General features: G+C 38.9%; 1 protein-coding gene across 4 annotated transcripts in view; it reads left to right on the top strand.

Annotated features, from left to right (window-relative positions):
- MDN1 (midasin AAA ATPase 1) overlaps positions 1-13954 on the top strand; it is a 168242-nt gene that overhangs the window by 72200 nt on the left and 82088 nt on the right. For all 4 annotated transcript variants that reach the window (XM_032858123.1, XM_032858121.1, XM_032858122.1 and 1 more), the window contains exons 32-37: positions 1587-1731; positions 3519-3648; positions 8048-8266; positions 9118-9315; positions 11008-11216; positions 11935-12057. In XM_032858123.1, coding sequence (XP_032714014.1) covers positions 1587-1731; positions 3519-3648; positions 8048-8266; positions 9118-9315; positions 11008-11216; positions 11935-12057 — 1024 coding nt within the window. The remainder of the gene's footprint in view (positions 1-1586; positions 1732-3518; positions 3649-8047; positions 8267-9117; positions 9316-11007; positions 11217-11934; positions 12058-13954) is intronic.

Below are 13954 nucleotides of genomic sequence, written 5' to 3'. Positions count from 1 at the left end.
TTATTTTACTTAGCATTGTACCCTCTGGCTCATTCATATTGTTGCAAATGGCAAGATTTCATTCCTTTTTATGGTTAAATAATATTCCACAGAATATGGAATACTGGTCTGGTTTTTATACTATTAATTCTTTTGCACAGTAATGTGCTTCATAGGTGCATGGTAAATGTTTGAAAATGATAATGAGTTACTGTTTTTTTGTTTGTTTATTTTGTTTTAGCACTCAGAGTAGTTTAACAGGGCTAGTTTTTCCTGTCAGTAATCAGAAAGATGGGACTGTAGAATGGCCGTGCTAAAGCAAATGAATAGGAGTTAAAACTCTTTTTTGGGGCAATTTATGTGACCATTACCTAAATTCTTCAAAGAACTAGAATCAGAATTCTAGATGTTATATGACTGTATGACCTCAAAATCTTGGACTAAAAGGAATTTTGATCTATACCTATTTTTCTTTTTCTTTTCTTTTCTTTTTTTTTTTTTTTTAAAGATTCTATTTATTTATTTAACAGACAGGGAGAGAGGGAACACAAGCAGGGGGAGTGGGAGAGGGAGAGGGAGAAGCAGGTTTTCCTCTGAGCAGGGAGCCCAACGCAGGGCTTAATCCCAGGACCCTGGGACCATGAACTAAACTGAAGTCAGGAGCTTAACAACTGAGCCACCCAGGCGCCCCTGCTTTTCTTTTTTGAAGTTTAATTTACATACCATAAAGTGTATCCATTTTAAATGCATAATTGAACAAGTTTTAGTAAATTTACTGAGTTTTGCACCATAATCTAGTTTTACCTTTCCACCATACCAGTAGGAACCCCTCTGCCACTCTACAGTGTATTTCTGATGCCACCTCCTGCTCCAGGTCACTACTAAATTACTCTCTGTTAAAAAAAAAAAAAAATTGTCTTTTTAGCACCTTGCATATAAATGGTCTCTCTGCATTTACACTTTGCATTGTTTTGAGGGTCATCCATGTGGTAGCCTGTTAGTAGTTTGTTCCTTTTTATTCCTAAGAGTATTCCATTGTATAGATATACCATATTTTTTATCCATTTACCACTTGATGTTATTTGGGTTATTTCTACCAAGTTTGGTGTTTTTATTTTTATTTTTTTAAAGGTTTTTATTTGAGAGGCAGTGAGAGAGAGCATAAGAGGGGAGAAGGTCAGAGGGAGAAGCAGACTCCCCATGGAGCTGGGAGCCGGATGTGGGACTCCATTCAGGGACTCTGGGATCATGACCTGAGCCAAAGGCAGTTGTTTAACCAACTGAGCCACTCAGGTGCCTGATATTTGGGTTATTTCTACTTTTGTGAATAATGCTACCATGAATATTCGTATACAAGACACTCATTTTTAAAGCAAGTGCCATAATGGGACATAAGTGGCTAAAGGGATTTTTTTTCTTTTGATCAGAAATATTGTTCCCTTACACAGGAATTGGGATAATGAGTTATTTTAAAATTCGTGCTAGGAAAGTGTTAAGTAAAAGCTCAGCAGAGGAGATAACTTCCTTTTTAAAAGAACTTGAAGACCACAAAATACAAAGGATACATACGTCTTTTCTAATCTTATATTCTCCAATTTTTCTTTTAGTGTCCTTGAAATGGAAAAGTGCCTGGTATTAGCTGAAAAAGGCAGTGTAGAGGACAAGGATAATGAGGTAGAGCTGTTGACTGCTGGGAAAAAATTCCGTATCTTAGCAACCATGAACCCTGGGGGCGACTTTGGGAAAAAAGAGGTAAAATTGTGTTCCTGAAGCATAATTTTCTTCCAGTTTTGACCTCAGCTCACTGGCAGCTAGAAATATAATATGTAAAAATGCATTTGGAACTTTATATTGGGTAAAAACTAAAAACCTAGGAAAGATATTTTAGAATTATTACAAAGTTGAGAGATTCTGACATTATCATTTCCTTATTTTAATATCTCACTGTGTGTGCCTGAAATTTCATTGTTTCCGTCACTTTGCCCAGCTCTTCATGTATGTTACCATAACAAATTCTCACAAGAACTCTTTGTGAAAGTTGTGTGGTGAGAAGGTTGAAACTGAAATTTAATCTTAAACTGTTTCTGGAGTCTCCTCTCTTAAACACGACTATGGCTTTGTCTGTTTTAAAGTGACAAAAATGTTACAGCCAGGAGCCTCTTCTGGTTTTGCAGGTGGGCCGTCTCTGTTCTCTCCATGGGTTATGTGGGTTACCCTCAGACTATTAGTAAAGGGAAAGGTGGAGAGCAGCCTTCTATTTTGAGGGTGGTTTTGGGATCCAGCCAGGATCCAGTACCCTGATGGCTTTCGGGCTTGCGAAGCTTCTCAGTAGAGAAGTCTATGATGTGTGTGGGATTCTGGCCTGTTAGGAAAATGGTGATGTGGTGATAGGTCAAGGATGATGAGAAGAAACAGAGGTTGTGAATGAAAGTAATTCAAATTCTTGGTAACTTGGTGGATCCCTGAAATGCGAACATGGTGTTTTGGGCTTGATTTTCCTCTGTAGCATAAAAAGAAAGATTATAACTATACTTCTTGAAATGTTTTGAAAAGAAGAAATAAGAAATACATCATAGCTTCTAATATAACGTGAAAACTGATTCTTTGGCAAGGGAGAATAACATTGAAAGATCTAATTTCAAGGTTGTGTATGTTCAGGTTAGCTTAAGTTGTTAGGATAGTTTAAGTTTTTCTTAGAAAAAGATGGCCGACTTTTACCTAAGGGAAGGTTCTTTTTTGTTTTTGCCTGCCTAGCAGGCAGAGTGAAGTAGGATGCCAAAGACCAGTGGCACTGTTTGTCTAGGATGGCAGCAAGGATCCCTCACACATTTGCTGGGTCTTAACTGAACTGCTCCTGAGTATAGGCATTACTGCTAGTCCTGCTGCTGTAGGCCAAGGAAAGCAATAATAAGCTAATAGTTACGTGCATGTTTGGCATTGTATATGCTTGTTAATACGGGTTTATTGACCTGGGGTAGAATAAAAAGGATAAGAGGAATCCATTTGCAGGGCAAAGGCCATAAAGACTGGAAGGACTAACAGTTCTTTGTTATATAAGAGGTAAAATATGTACCTCCTTAATAATTTCACTGTCCCCTTTTGAGCCATATAAAAGATGTTTTCTCTTTCTACTTCAGACAGTTCTCCCCTGTGGGACAATAGCTTTTACTTTCTTTAAAGCACTGGTTATGTAACTGAAGGTAAAGGAAAGGCCTTTGCTTAGGGGAAGTATTCAGTTTTGGGGGTTACCCACTGGGGCTGGACTTCAACTTAACACCACCTATTCTATGAGACCTTGAAGTTCTGCACTCTGCCTATAAAGAAAGTGATGGGAATACTGTCTTGGAGGGTGTGGTGATTAATGAGATGGCCTGTGGAAGGAGCCAGGATAAAGTAGGTATTCAGTTAAATTGTAGTAGAGGTAATAAAAGAAGCATCTAGTGTTTGTTAGATTCATCAGCTAATACTCTTTCAAGGGATTTGTTTTTCTAGTTTTCCTCCTAGGTATTACATTCAGATGGAAATTTTTTTTCTTGTAGCTGTCTCCTGCCTTAAGAAACCGATTTACGGAAATATGGTGCCCACAAAGCACAAATCGTGAAGATTTAATTCAGATTATCAGCCATAATCTTCGTCCAGGATTATCTCTGGGCAGAGTAGATCATAAAGGTGAGAGCTTTCATGTGGTAAATGTAATGCCCAAACTTCTGAAGCTAATGGAAATTAGAAATCATGTCTTAGAAAATAGGAATAGGTCTAAGATTTCATTTAATCAAAATCAGAAATAATACTGAAATATTTTAAAAATCTATATTAAAGTTTTATTTATTAATTTAAAAGATTTATCTTTGCAAGAATGCAAGTGCAGTGCGGGTAGGGTCAGAGGGAAATGGAGAGAGAAAATCCTGAAGCAGACTCCCTGCTGAGTGCAGAGCCTGACAAAGGGCTCGATCTTATGACCCTGAGATCATGAACCGACCCAAAATCAAGAGTCCCATACTCAACCGACTGAGCCACCCAGGCTTCTCTGTCATCAATTAATTCATTATTAACTTTATTTAAAAATATTCTGGGTGGCTATCCCCTCCCCCCGCTTGCTCTCTAAGAAAAAAATTTTTTAAATGTTCTTTTCATTATAAGCGTTTTCAAACTTAAGGAAATAGAGGAATAGTATTAAGAAACTTCTGTATACCTAAAACCTAAATTTAGCAATTTTTAAGGTACCTAGTAAGGGTCAAAACATTGTATGGTTCTTTTATTGAGCTATATTGCTTTGATGTATACATGCATTTTTTTTTTTTTTTTTTTTGGTTGAGGTATAATCAACATGCAACATCATATTGGTTTCAGGTGCATAACGTGATTCAGTATTTGTATCTATTGTGAAATGATCACAGTAAGTCTAGTTAACATCCATCATGCTGTGTGTATATATATATGTATAGACATATATATATATTTTTTAAGATTTTATTCATTTATTTGACAGAGATCACAAGTAGGCAGAGAGGCAGACGGTGGGGGGCGGGGAGTAGGCTCCCTGCTGATCAGAGAGCCTAATGCGGGGCTTGACCCCAGGACCCTGGGATCATGGCCTGAGCCGAGGGCAGAGGCTTTAACCCACTGAGCCACCCAGGCGCCCCATGATGTATATATATTTATCTTACACGTTGAAGAGCTAAATTTAGAACCCAGCTCTGGTTTCAAGCTCTGGATCATTTTATCTCTCTCTCTCTTTTTCAATCTCTCTTTCTTAAAGAACATGTAAAAGGATATTTGCTTCTTTGAGTTCCAAACTCACCTGAAGGACTTAAAGAAATAAAGTTTGCTGGGCCTCGTACGTAGAGTTTCAGATTCAGTCAGTCTGGGGTGGGGCTTGGGAATTTATCTTTCTAATAAGTTCTTGGGTGATGCCAGTAAGGTTGGTCCAAGGCCCACACTCAGAACTTCTTACTTACTTGGTTGTGTGCTGTTCGCAGTGCTGCATGGAGTATGAGTATTCCAGTTAAAGGAGGAGAGGACAAATTACTAAGCACACATGGTTTGTCTTTTGGCTCTGTGTTGGGACTGAATTCCCCTTGGATGTAGCCTCTGTATCTCCTTTTGGCTGCATACTTTTAGAAGTTGTTTGGATTGTGGGCGCCTGGGTGGCTCAGTGGGTTAAGCCTCTGCCTTCAGCTCAGGTCATGATCTCAGGGTCCTGGGATCGAGTCCCGCATCGGGCTCTCTGCTCTGCGGAGAGCCTGCTTCCCCCCTCTCTCTCTGCCTGCCTCTCTGACTACTTGTGATTTCTTTCTCTGTGTGTCAAATAAATAAATAAAATCTAAAAAAAAAAAAAAGTTGTTTGGATTGTAAAAGAATGGTAGAGGTTGCAGCTGCCATTACATTGCCACGTTGACTCCATCAGCAGTGGTCTTCAGGCTTAATGGAGTGAACAGTTTCTCTACAGGGCAGTTGGCACTGCGGCTCCTAGGACTTAACTCTGAGCCTCCCTCCTTGTCCTTAGGGAGCTTGTTTACTGTAAAGCTTTGTAAGGCCTACATGGCAGCAACCTCTTTGGGGAAGCAATAGATAGTGAGAGAGAAGTGGCTTAATTTTTATCATCTGGAAATGGATCAGGTTGGCAGAGCATAAAAATGTTCTTAAAAATAGGAAACTAGATAAAGCTTCTATTTCCGAATTTTCTTTATAAAGATACGTAAGATTTAATGAATCTAATATTTCAACTAATTATGAATTCTAAATTGAATTCTGATCCTATTCAGAATACTTAAGGTATAATCACTATATTGTCATAATCAGAATATAAACACCATTGAGTTCTACTACCTTACTCTAAGAATTTTTGTTCACAAATCTCTATAGTAGTTTTATTTATATATCCATAGTATGAACAAAAAGAAAGGATTCCAGGAAATCGATGTTTTTTGTTTTTTGTTTTTGTTTTAGGTAATGACCTCTGAAGGACATGTAGGCTTTCTTTTTTTAAGATTTTTTTTAAAAAGATTTTATTAATTTATTTGACAGAGAGAGAGAGAGATCACAAGTAGGCAGAGAGGCAGGCAGAGAGAGAGGGGAAGCAGGCTCCCTGCCGAGCAGAGAGCCTGATGTCGGACTGGCATCCCTGTAATTTACTTTTTAATAAATACTAATCATTTGGGGCACCTGGGTGGCTCAGTCGGTTAAGCGGCTGCCTTCAGCTCAGGTCATGATCCCAGGGTCCTGGGATCGAGTTCCCGCATTGGGCTCCTTGCTCTGCGGGAAGCCTGCTTCTCCCACTCCACTCCCCCTGCTTGTGTTCCCTCTCTCACTGTCTTTCTCTAAGAAATAAAAATCTTGGGGCACCTGGGGGGCCCAGTGGGTTAAAGCCTCTGCCTTCAGCTCAGGTAATGATCCCAGGGTCCTGGAATCGAGCCCCACATCAGGCTCTCTGCTCAGCGGGGAGCCTGCTTCCTTTCCTCTCTCTGCCTGCCTCTCTGCCTACTTGTGATCTCTGTCTGTCAAAGAAATCTTAAAAAAAAAAAAAGAAAAGAAATAAAAATCTTAAGAATAAGTAAATAAATAAATACTAACAATTTTATCTTTATTTATTCATTTTTAAGTATTCTCTATACCCTACATGGAGCTCAAACTCAAAACTCTGAGATCGAGAGTCACATGCTCTACCAACTGAGCCACCCAGGCACCTCAGTCATTTTACATATTAGTATATACTGTTACATTTATAGCATGGATTCCTATTTTCTGTTACCTTTTAATATTTGTTATAAACAATGTATGAACCCATTCACTTTACCTCATTATTTTCTAATAATCAGGGTTTAATTATCCTCTAACAGTAGATAAGTTGTCCTTTAAGTCCTTGATTTACTTCAAAATTATTCCACCCTGAAATGTCGATCCAAGTACTCATGTTTAATGTTTAGTTGCTGAAACAGCATTTAATTGCTTTCCTCATTGTGACTGGATTTTTCCCCTTGAGTTATCATTGTAAGTTCTTTCTAAAGATTTGTGTTTTTTTTTTTTCATAATTAGTTTATTTCTTCTCACTAGATAGTTTCTTCTAAGTGATTTGCTGTAGAACCTTGAAGGCTCTTGCTGAATGGTCCACTTTATATTATAGCAGTGCTGATTGCTCCCTGTCGTATTTAAAAAAAAAACAGAAACAATGTTCTTTCATACTCATACTTCTTAGATAAGTGTTTATTGTTGATTTTAGGAGTTACATAAAGTGTTTTATTAAACTTAAACTGACATTGCTTCTAATCTATATTACTTAAGAAGTATTTTGTTTCCAAATATTTTACAATATGAAGTTGTGATAGTTAGACTGGTCCTTTAACTTGAATCATGAAACAAAATTTATGAATCCTCTGATTTGCTGATTTCTGATGGAGGGATGCATTGATTTAATAAAACAAAAAACCTGAACTAAGTGCCACTGAAGCGGCACCTGGGTGTCTCAGTCGGTTAAGCATCTGAATTCAGCTCAGATCATGATCCTGGTGACCTGGTCATGATCCCAGTGTCCTGGGATCAAGTTCTATGTCGGGCTCCCTGCTCCATGGGGAGTCTCCTTCTCCCTCTCCTTCTGCCCCTTTCCCTGCTCATGCTCTCTCCCTCTCTCTTTTTTTTCCTCTCTCCCTCTCTCAAATAAATAAATAAATAAAATCTTTTTAAAAATGCCACTGAAAATATGGCATCCTTATTCCTGTGAATCAGTTTAAAAAAAGATAAAGTTTATATATTTTCTAAAATCATTGTGTCTTGACTTCACAATTATATCTGAACATGAAACGAATGAATACTCTTTTGAGCAGTTTTCAGGATTGCTTCTTAGGCTGAAATTCTCAGAGTGGTTTTTCTTTTTTGGTAAGGGTGGAATGCTATTCATGAATCTCTTGGGAATGTAATAAAAGCAATAATGAACTTTCACAAAAATTTGCATATAATCTTATAAAGCACAGAACTCTCTTAGGGCATCTCTGGGCCCCATTTTACAAAACCCTCTTGGGAGTATTCGATACAGCTACTTCTAAGCAACTGCCTTTGTGTCCTTATGTCTTAGGGGCTGACATAGCGGAGGTGATGCTGGATTTCATTGATTGGCTGACCCACCAGGAATTTGGCCGAAGATGTGTGGTCAGTATCAGAGATATCCTGTCCTGGGTTAACTTCATGAACACAATGGGGGAGGAAGCTGCTTTGAAAAGGCCAGAGACCATCTCCACTGTGACATCATTTGTCCATGCTGCATGCCTGGTGTACATAGATGGAATAGGTTCAGGTATGTTGTCTGTTAGCTGGTGTGGGGACAAAGGGGCTAGGGTAGAGGGGAGTAGGAAATGGAGCAAACCCAGACCTCCAACCTCTGACCCAGATACTTTAAAAAATTCACTTACTGTAACATTTCCGAGACCCAGAATGGATTTTATTTTCTTTCTACTCTTTTTGAGAGATGGCTGATGTAAAAGATAGGCTGCAACTTCTCATTGCTTATAGGCTAGGGACTTGGTAAACATGAAATGGTTATTACGAGTAAAAAGAAGACTGTTGGAAATGCCCTTGCTCCTGAAGGAGTGGATAATTCTTTTTTTTTTAAATTATTGTTATTAACATACAGTGTATTATTTGCCCCAGGGGTACAGGTCTGTGAATCGTCATTTCACAGCACTCTCCGTAGCACATACCCTCCCCAATGTCCACAACGCAGCCCTCGGACTGGATAATTCTTACCGTGAATGGTCATTTATAGTTATTGCCTGAATCCTTTAGTTTGTTTGTTTTTTAAGTTACCATAAGCTCACAAAATTCAGTATTTAAGTTCTGTTTTTTTAGCAGTGAAGATTAGAGATATAAACCAATATGATCAGCAGTACCACGTTAATCCATCCTACGTCCAGGCTGATTCATCGTGGAGTGCATGGGTGCTTTACTGAATAAGCTGCTGCCAATCTGTGAATTGTGGGGATCCAGACTTTTGCCTTCGGACTATTTACAGTAGTGATTGCATTTTGGGTGTAACTTCAGCAAGGGCCTCATTTCCCCTGGAAACCACCCAAGCGCTCCTGATGAGCAGTTGGGAAGCTTGGTGTCATGTCGTGCTGTTGTTTGATGTACCGATTCTCTATCTTTTAGGGGTAACTTCCTCAGGGTTTGGTACGGCTCTCTTGGCTCGCGAGGAATGTCTGCAATTCCTACTCAAGAAACTTTGCAAGATAGTGCGACTTACTGAGTGTCAAAAAAACGAATTGAAGATTTATGACCGACTCAAGGCCAAAGAATTTACTGGAATAGATAACCTTTGGGGAATTCATCCATTTTTTATACCAAGGGGTAAGAATGATTTTAAATAAATGAAGATTCTACTCTTGTAGATCATAGGTACTTGACTTTTATTGTGACTTTTAGTGTATCATATGCATGATTATTTTTAAACTAGTTATCTGAATTAGAATTTGACTTGGTATAACCAACTATAATTTCATGAATAATTAAAAATACATAACCGACATAAAAATAGGGGAAAGTACAGTCTTTAATCTGTGAATAAATTATCTTTAAAAAATGCATTTATTTTTTATTTGGTACTCAAAACAAGAGCTTTCCTATAGTGATAATTCAACCCATAATGTATCAACTATAGATCCTCATCACTGCTTACCAGAATAGTTTTGTGAGCTCTTGTGGGCAGGAATTATGTCATCTTCCTGTCCCTGATACCTGAGATGTGTCCTGGCAGTCAAAGGCATTCAGAAAATGTCTGTTGATTGAGTGAATGGATGAATGAGTGAATGATTAAGTGGAAAACTCATGTGGGTTTCAGTTGTAATCCTTGCTCTCATTCTTATTGGGTTGCTTTTACCAAATATTTAAATGAGGTAGATTAGATATCTTAGAAGGCACTAGTAATTTTTTAGATTATTGCTTCTGTAGCAGGATCGTCTTTCTTTTCCTTTCCTCCCACCCTACATTAATCATTGTTGAATGTCTGAAACGCTTAGAGGAACAGTGACAATGACTGAGGGTTCAGTGGTGAACAAAACCAGCCTAGGTTCCTGGACGAACGGAATATCACCCTTTTCCCTCTCCCTCTTCAGTAGTACTCTTCATCCCCGATGGTACATCCAATGATCTAATTTCTCTAAGTCATCATCATAATATTCAGGACCCTCGTGTAGGAGCTATATGTTAGTGACCTGGGACAGGGTGATCCTTGCTTCTGCTTCCACAACTGAGGTAATTGATGTTTATCCTAGCCCTCCAAACTGGTATACGAAAAGTTTCTTCCAGGAGATGCAGTGACACAAATGTTAAGCCCTATAAAACTATTATTAGTCTGCAGTTCAGCTAGATAATGGGTTAAAGATGCATCCTGAATTGTCTTGGAGGCCTAAAAACCTTGGATGAAATTACTTCTGTGGAAACATGTGGCCTACACACTGAGCTTACACTTGACTCTTAAGAAAATACTTATTTGTAGGGCGTGTGGGTGGCTCAGTGGGTTAAGCCCCTGCCTTTGGCTCAGGCCATGATCTCAGGGTTCTGGAATCGAGTTCCGCATCGGGCTCTCTGCTCAGCAGTGAGCCTGCTTCCCCCCTCTCTCTGCCTGTCTCTCTGCCTACTTGTGATCTCTCTCTCTCTGTCAAATAAATTAATAAAGTCTTTAAAAAAAAAAAAAGAAAATACTTATTTGTGAAGGTAAATTGTGCAAGTACATGTAGTAATTCCAGGTGTAGGAGGAACTTGCAGTTAGACCTATGTAAGTGAGTATATACGTAGGTATAAGTGCTGGAGAGACCTGAGTGGTAGGCACAGTTGAATAACGTATGCTGCCGGCTAACCCTTCAAAGGATTTTATAACCTGAAAGTGGGGACATGTTGAAACAGGGCTGAGCATTTTCACTGTAGATAGTGCTTCACTTACTGAAAGTCTGTTTGTTAGATTCTTAAAATCTTGGCGTTGACATGTATGTATGATTTGGTTGAGGTCCAGCTAATATGTGGCTTTTCTTTTCTCTGCTTAAGGACCTGTCCTTCACAGGAATAATGTTGCCGACTATGCACTCAGTGCAGGCACCACAGCTATGAATGCCCAGAGGCTCTTAAGAGCTACAAAACTGAACAAACCCATTCTCCTGGAGGGCTCCCCTGGTGTGGGCAAGACAAGTTTGGTGGGAGCATTAGCAAAGGCTTCAGGCAACATCCTTGTTCGAATCAACTTGTCAGAGCAGACGGTAAGCTTAGTCATCCTGCAGCTGATGAAGATGAGAATAGGGAGTAATGTTTGTATCTGTTTATAGAGTTTCTTAATCAGAAATAATTAGGACATTTTCAGAATCCCAAACATTTCATGGTGATAAAGACCAAAGCAACATGACCTTCCAAACTAAGTCTCCTTTTAGATTTATTAATAACTGATATCTATAATATTATTCTCTCCAGATGCTTTAATCTCATTGTCTTTTGAGAGATAATTGCCCAATTCAGTATTTATTATAACATAGCCTTCTTTATTTTTGTCCTTTCTAAAAAAAGTAATAGAAATAAAATGTCCTTTAAGCACTCTCACAGGACAAGAGGTGACAAATAAGACTCTCCAGTTGTAGGGTCTGGGAGCAGGGCCTGGGTATTGTTACTGGTCTTTGTTTTATTTTTATTTGTTTTGTTTTGTGTAAGACTCACTAATTAATTTCCAAGTATAGCCACAGTTAAGAACTGATCTAGAGCTCCAGCTCCAATCAGTTGATAACGTGCAGTGTTGTAGTGAGAAGGTCCTTGGGGGCATGTCTGGGCTCCTGGTAAAGAGCGCTAGGATTAATTAGTTCTGTCTTGGTATAAAAAGGAAAAGCGGCATAAGGCCCAAGGATTTATCATGTTAGATTTAGAGTCTTGGGATCTAGTTAATTTTTTTATGTAATGTTGGCTTTTCCTCCTTTCTGCCTCCTCTCAAAGGACATCACAGACCTGTTTGGAGCAGATCTACCTGTTGAAGGAGGCAAGGGAGGAGAGTTTGCCTGGCGAGATGGTCCGTTGCTGGCGGCTCTGAAGGCAGGCCATTGGGTTGTGTTGGATGAGGTGAGAGGACTATCTGTCATGCCAAGCACAGGGTCACAATGGGAAAAGCAGTCATACTTTTATATTGCTAGGGCACACCTTACTTTTCATATAGCTAGGTCATGCTGTTTTGCTATTACAGACAAATTTCTAATGAAGAAAAGTCCTCCACGGTTCCTTTGAAGAATATGAAAAGTCACTTGTCAGAAAGCATATCTAGAAACCCTTGTATATACAAGCCACTAACACCTGCTGTTATAAGCCAGCTTCCAGAAAAAAACTGTCTCTTCACTGGTTTATTCTTTGGTGTCTAGCTGGCTTTGTATTTTGTATTTATTTCATGGGTTTTTTACAGTGTCAACCACATGTTTTATAAGAGCAACAGAGAGACTGCAGGAAGTTATCTTAAGAGACTTAAAAAAAAATAGTGAGAAAATGGTCAGTGTTATATGTGCCTTATGGGTAAGTTATTGACTGGAAGAACAGAGCCCCTCATGACACCTGGGATAAATGCTGAAACTTAGTGACCAGCAGGCAGCTGGAGATATGGAAAAGTGATGTACAAAAATAAAAAATTTAAAGCTATGGGCAATGGCATCTAGTCATATGCCTTATTAATCCAGGAAAAGGCTGGAAAGTAGTGGTGAAGTTTAAATGATTGGTGTGATCAGAATGTTGTGGATGGAACTTTTAAGACTGGCCCCAGCAGGTCCCCAAGATTTTGATGTCTTTGGGTATGAAGTTGGAGGCCAGGCTGTGGGGTTACTTTTCAGCTGAGCTTCTTCCTACTTCTCATGGTAGGAGAGTGGTGTGTCCCATCTGATTTTTGGAAAAAGATGCGTGGTAGTATTATATTCTTTAGCCAGGGGGAAAAATGATCAGTTTTAAAGCTTAAGGCTTCAGACCATAGTCCTGTTGGGTGGAAATGCATCCAGGTGACCCAAGACATTCTTAACTAAGTCACATTTAAGAGTAGCTTTTAGAGGGACGCCTGGGTGGCTCAGTCGGTTAAGTGGCTGCCTTCGGCTCAGGTCATGATCCCCGTGTCCTGGGATCAAGTCCCACATCAGGCTCCCTGCATGGCAGAGAGCCTGCTTCTCCCTCTGCCTCTCTGCCTGCTCTCTCTCTGACAAATAAATAAAATACTAAAAAAAAAAAAAAAAAAAAAAAAGAGTAGCTTTTAGAGTTTTACATATTTGGGAATATTCAGTGGATTTTGTGCTTTGTAGTGTTTATGTAAACATGACACTGGAAATTCTGATAGAGTCTGGGTTTTTTTTTGTCCCTTTGCATTTTATTGATTTCTCATTTTCCTAATTGAATTTTTCTATGTTACCTAAATACTACCACGCTTCGCATCCCTGAGCTGTAAACTCCACATCTGAAGACCTCCATTCAGCTCTTTTCATTTTTGGCACAGAAACTCCTGGTATTTGTTCTTGTTCACAAAAATGTTGGTGAACGTTAGCCATGTCGATCTACTTTATGTAGTTTATATCATGACTTTGAAACCCATTTAGAGATTTCATTCAGTATTTGAGCTGGAGAAGATAATTTAAGTATATAAAGAGCAGTCTTCATCTTTAAAGATCTCATAGTGCAAAAATGAGATCTGTGTACTGGCAAGTTTTTTTGGTAAGCTGGGATGTACAAGGTAGGCCTGTATAGGTGAATACAATGGATGCAGTTTAATTTTAGAGAAGATTTAAACTGCTTTTTAAAAAATTCAGTCTGTTTATTCAGTTTACTCAAAAATTATTGATAATTTATATACTCTAGATGTCTGACATGTGTCTGTATATGAAATAATAGGATGAATATATTTGGCTTAAGAAGTAGAACATTACTGGGGTACCTGGGGGCTCAGTCAGTTAAGTGTCCAACTCTTGGTTTTGGCTCAGGTCGTGATCTTGCAGTT

This window comes from Lontra canadensis, unplaced genomic scaffold, assembly GCF_010015895.1.
Source record: "Lontra canadensis isolate GAN:19392208 unplaced genomic scaffold, GSC_riverotter_1.0 scaffold14, whole genome shotgun sequence".
NCBI lineage: Eukaryota > Metazoa > Chordata > Mammalia > Carnivora > Mustelidae > Lontra > Lontra canadensis.
This window is presented reverse-complemented; position numbering and strand designations above follow the sequence as displayed.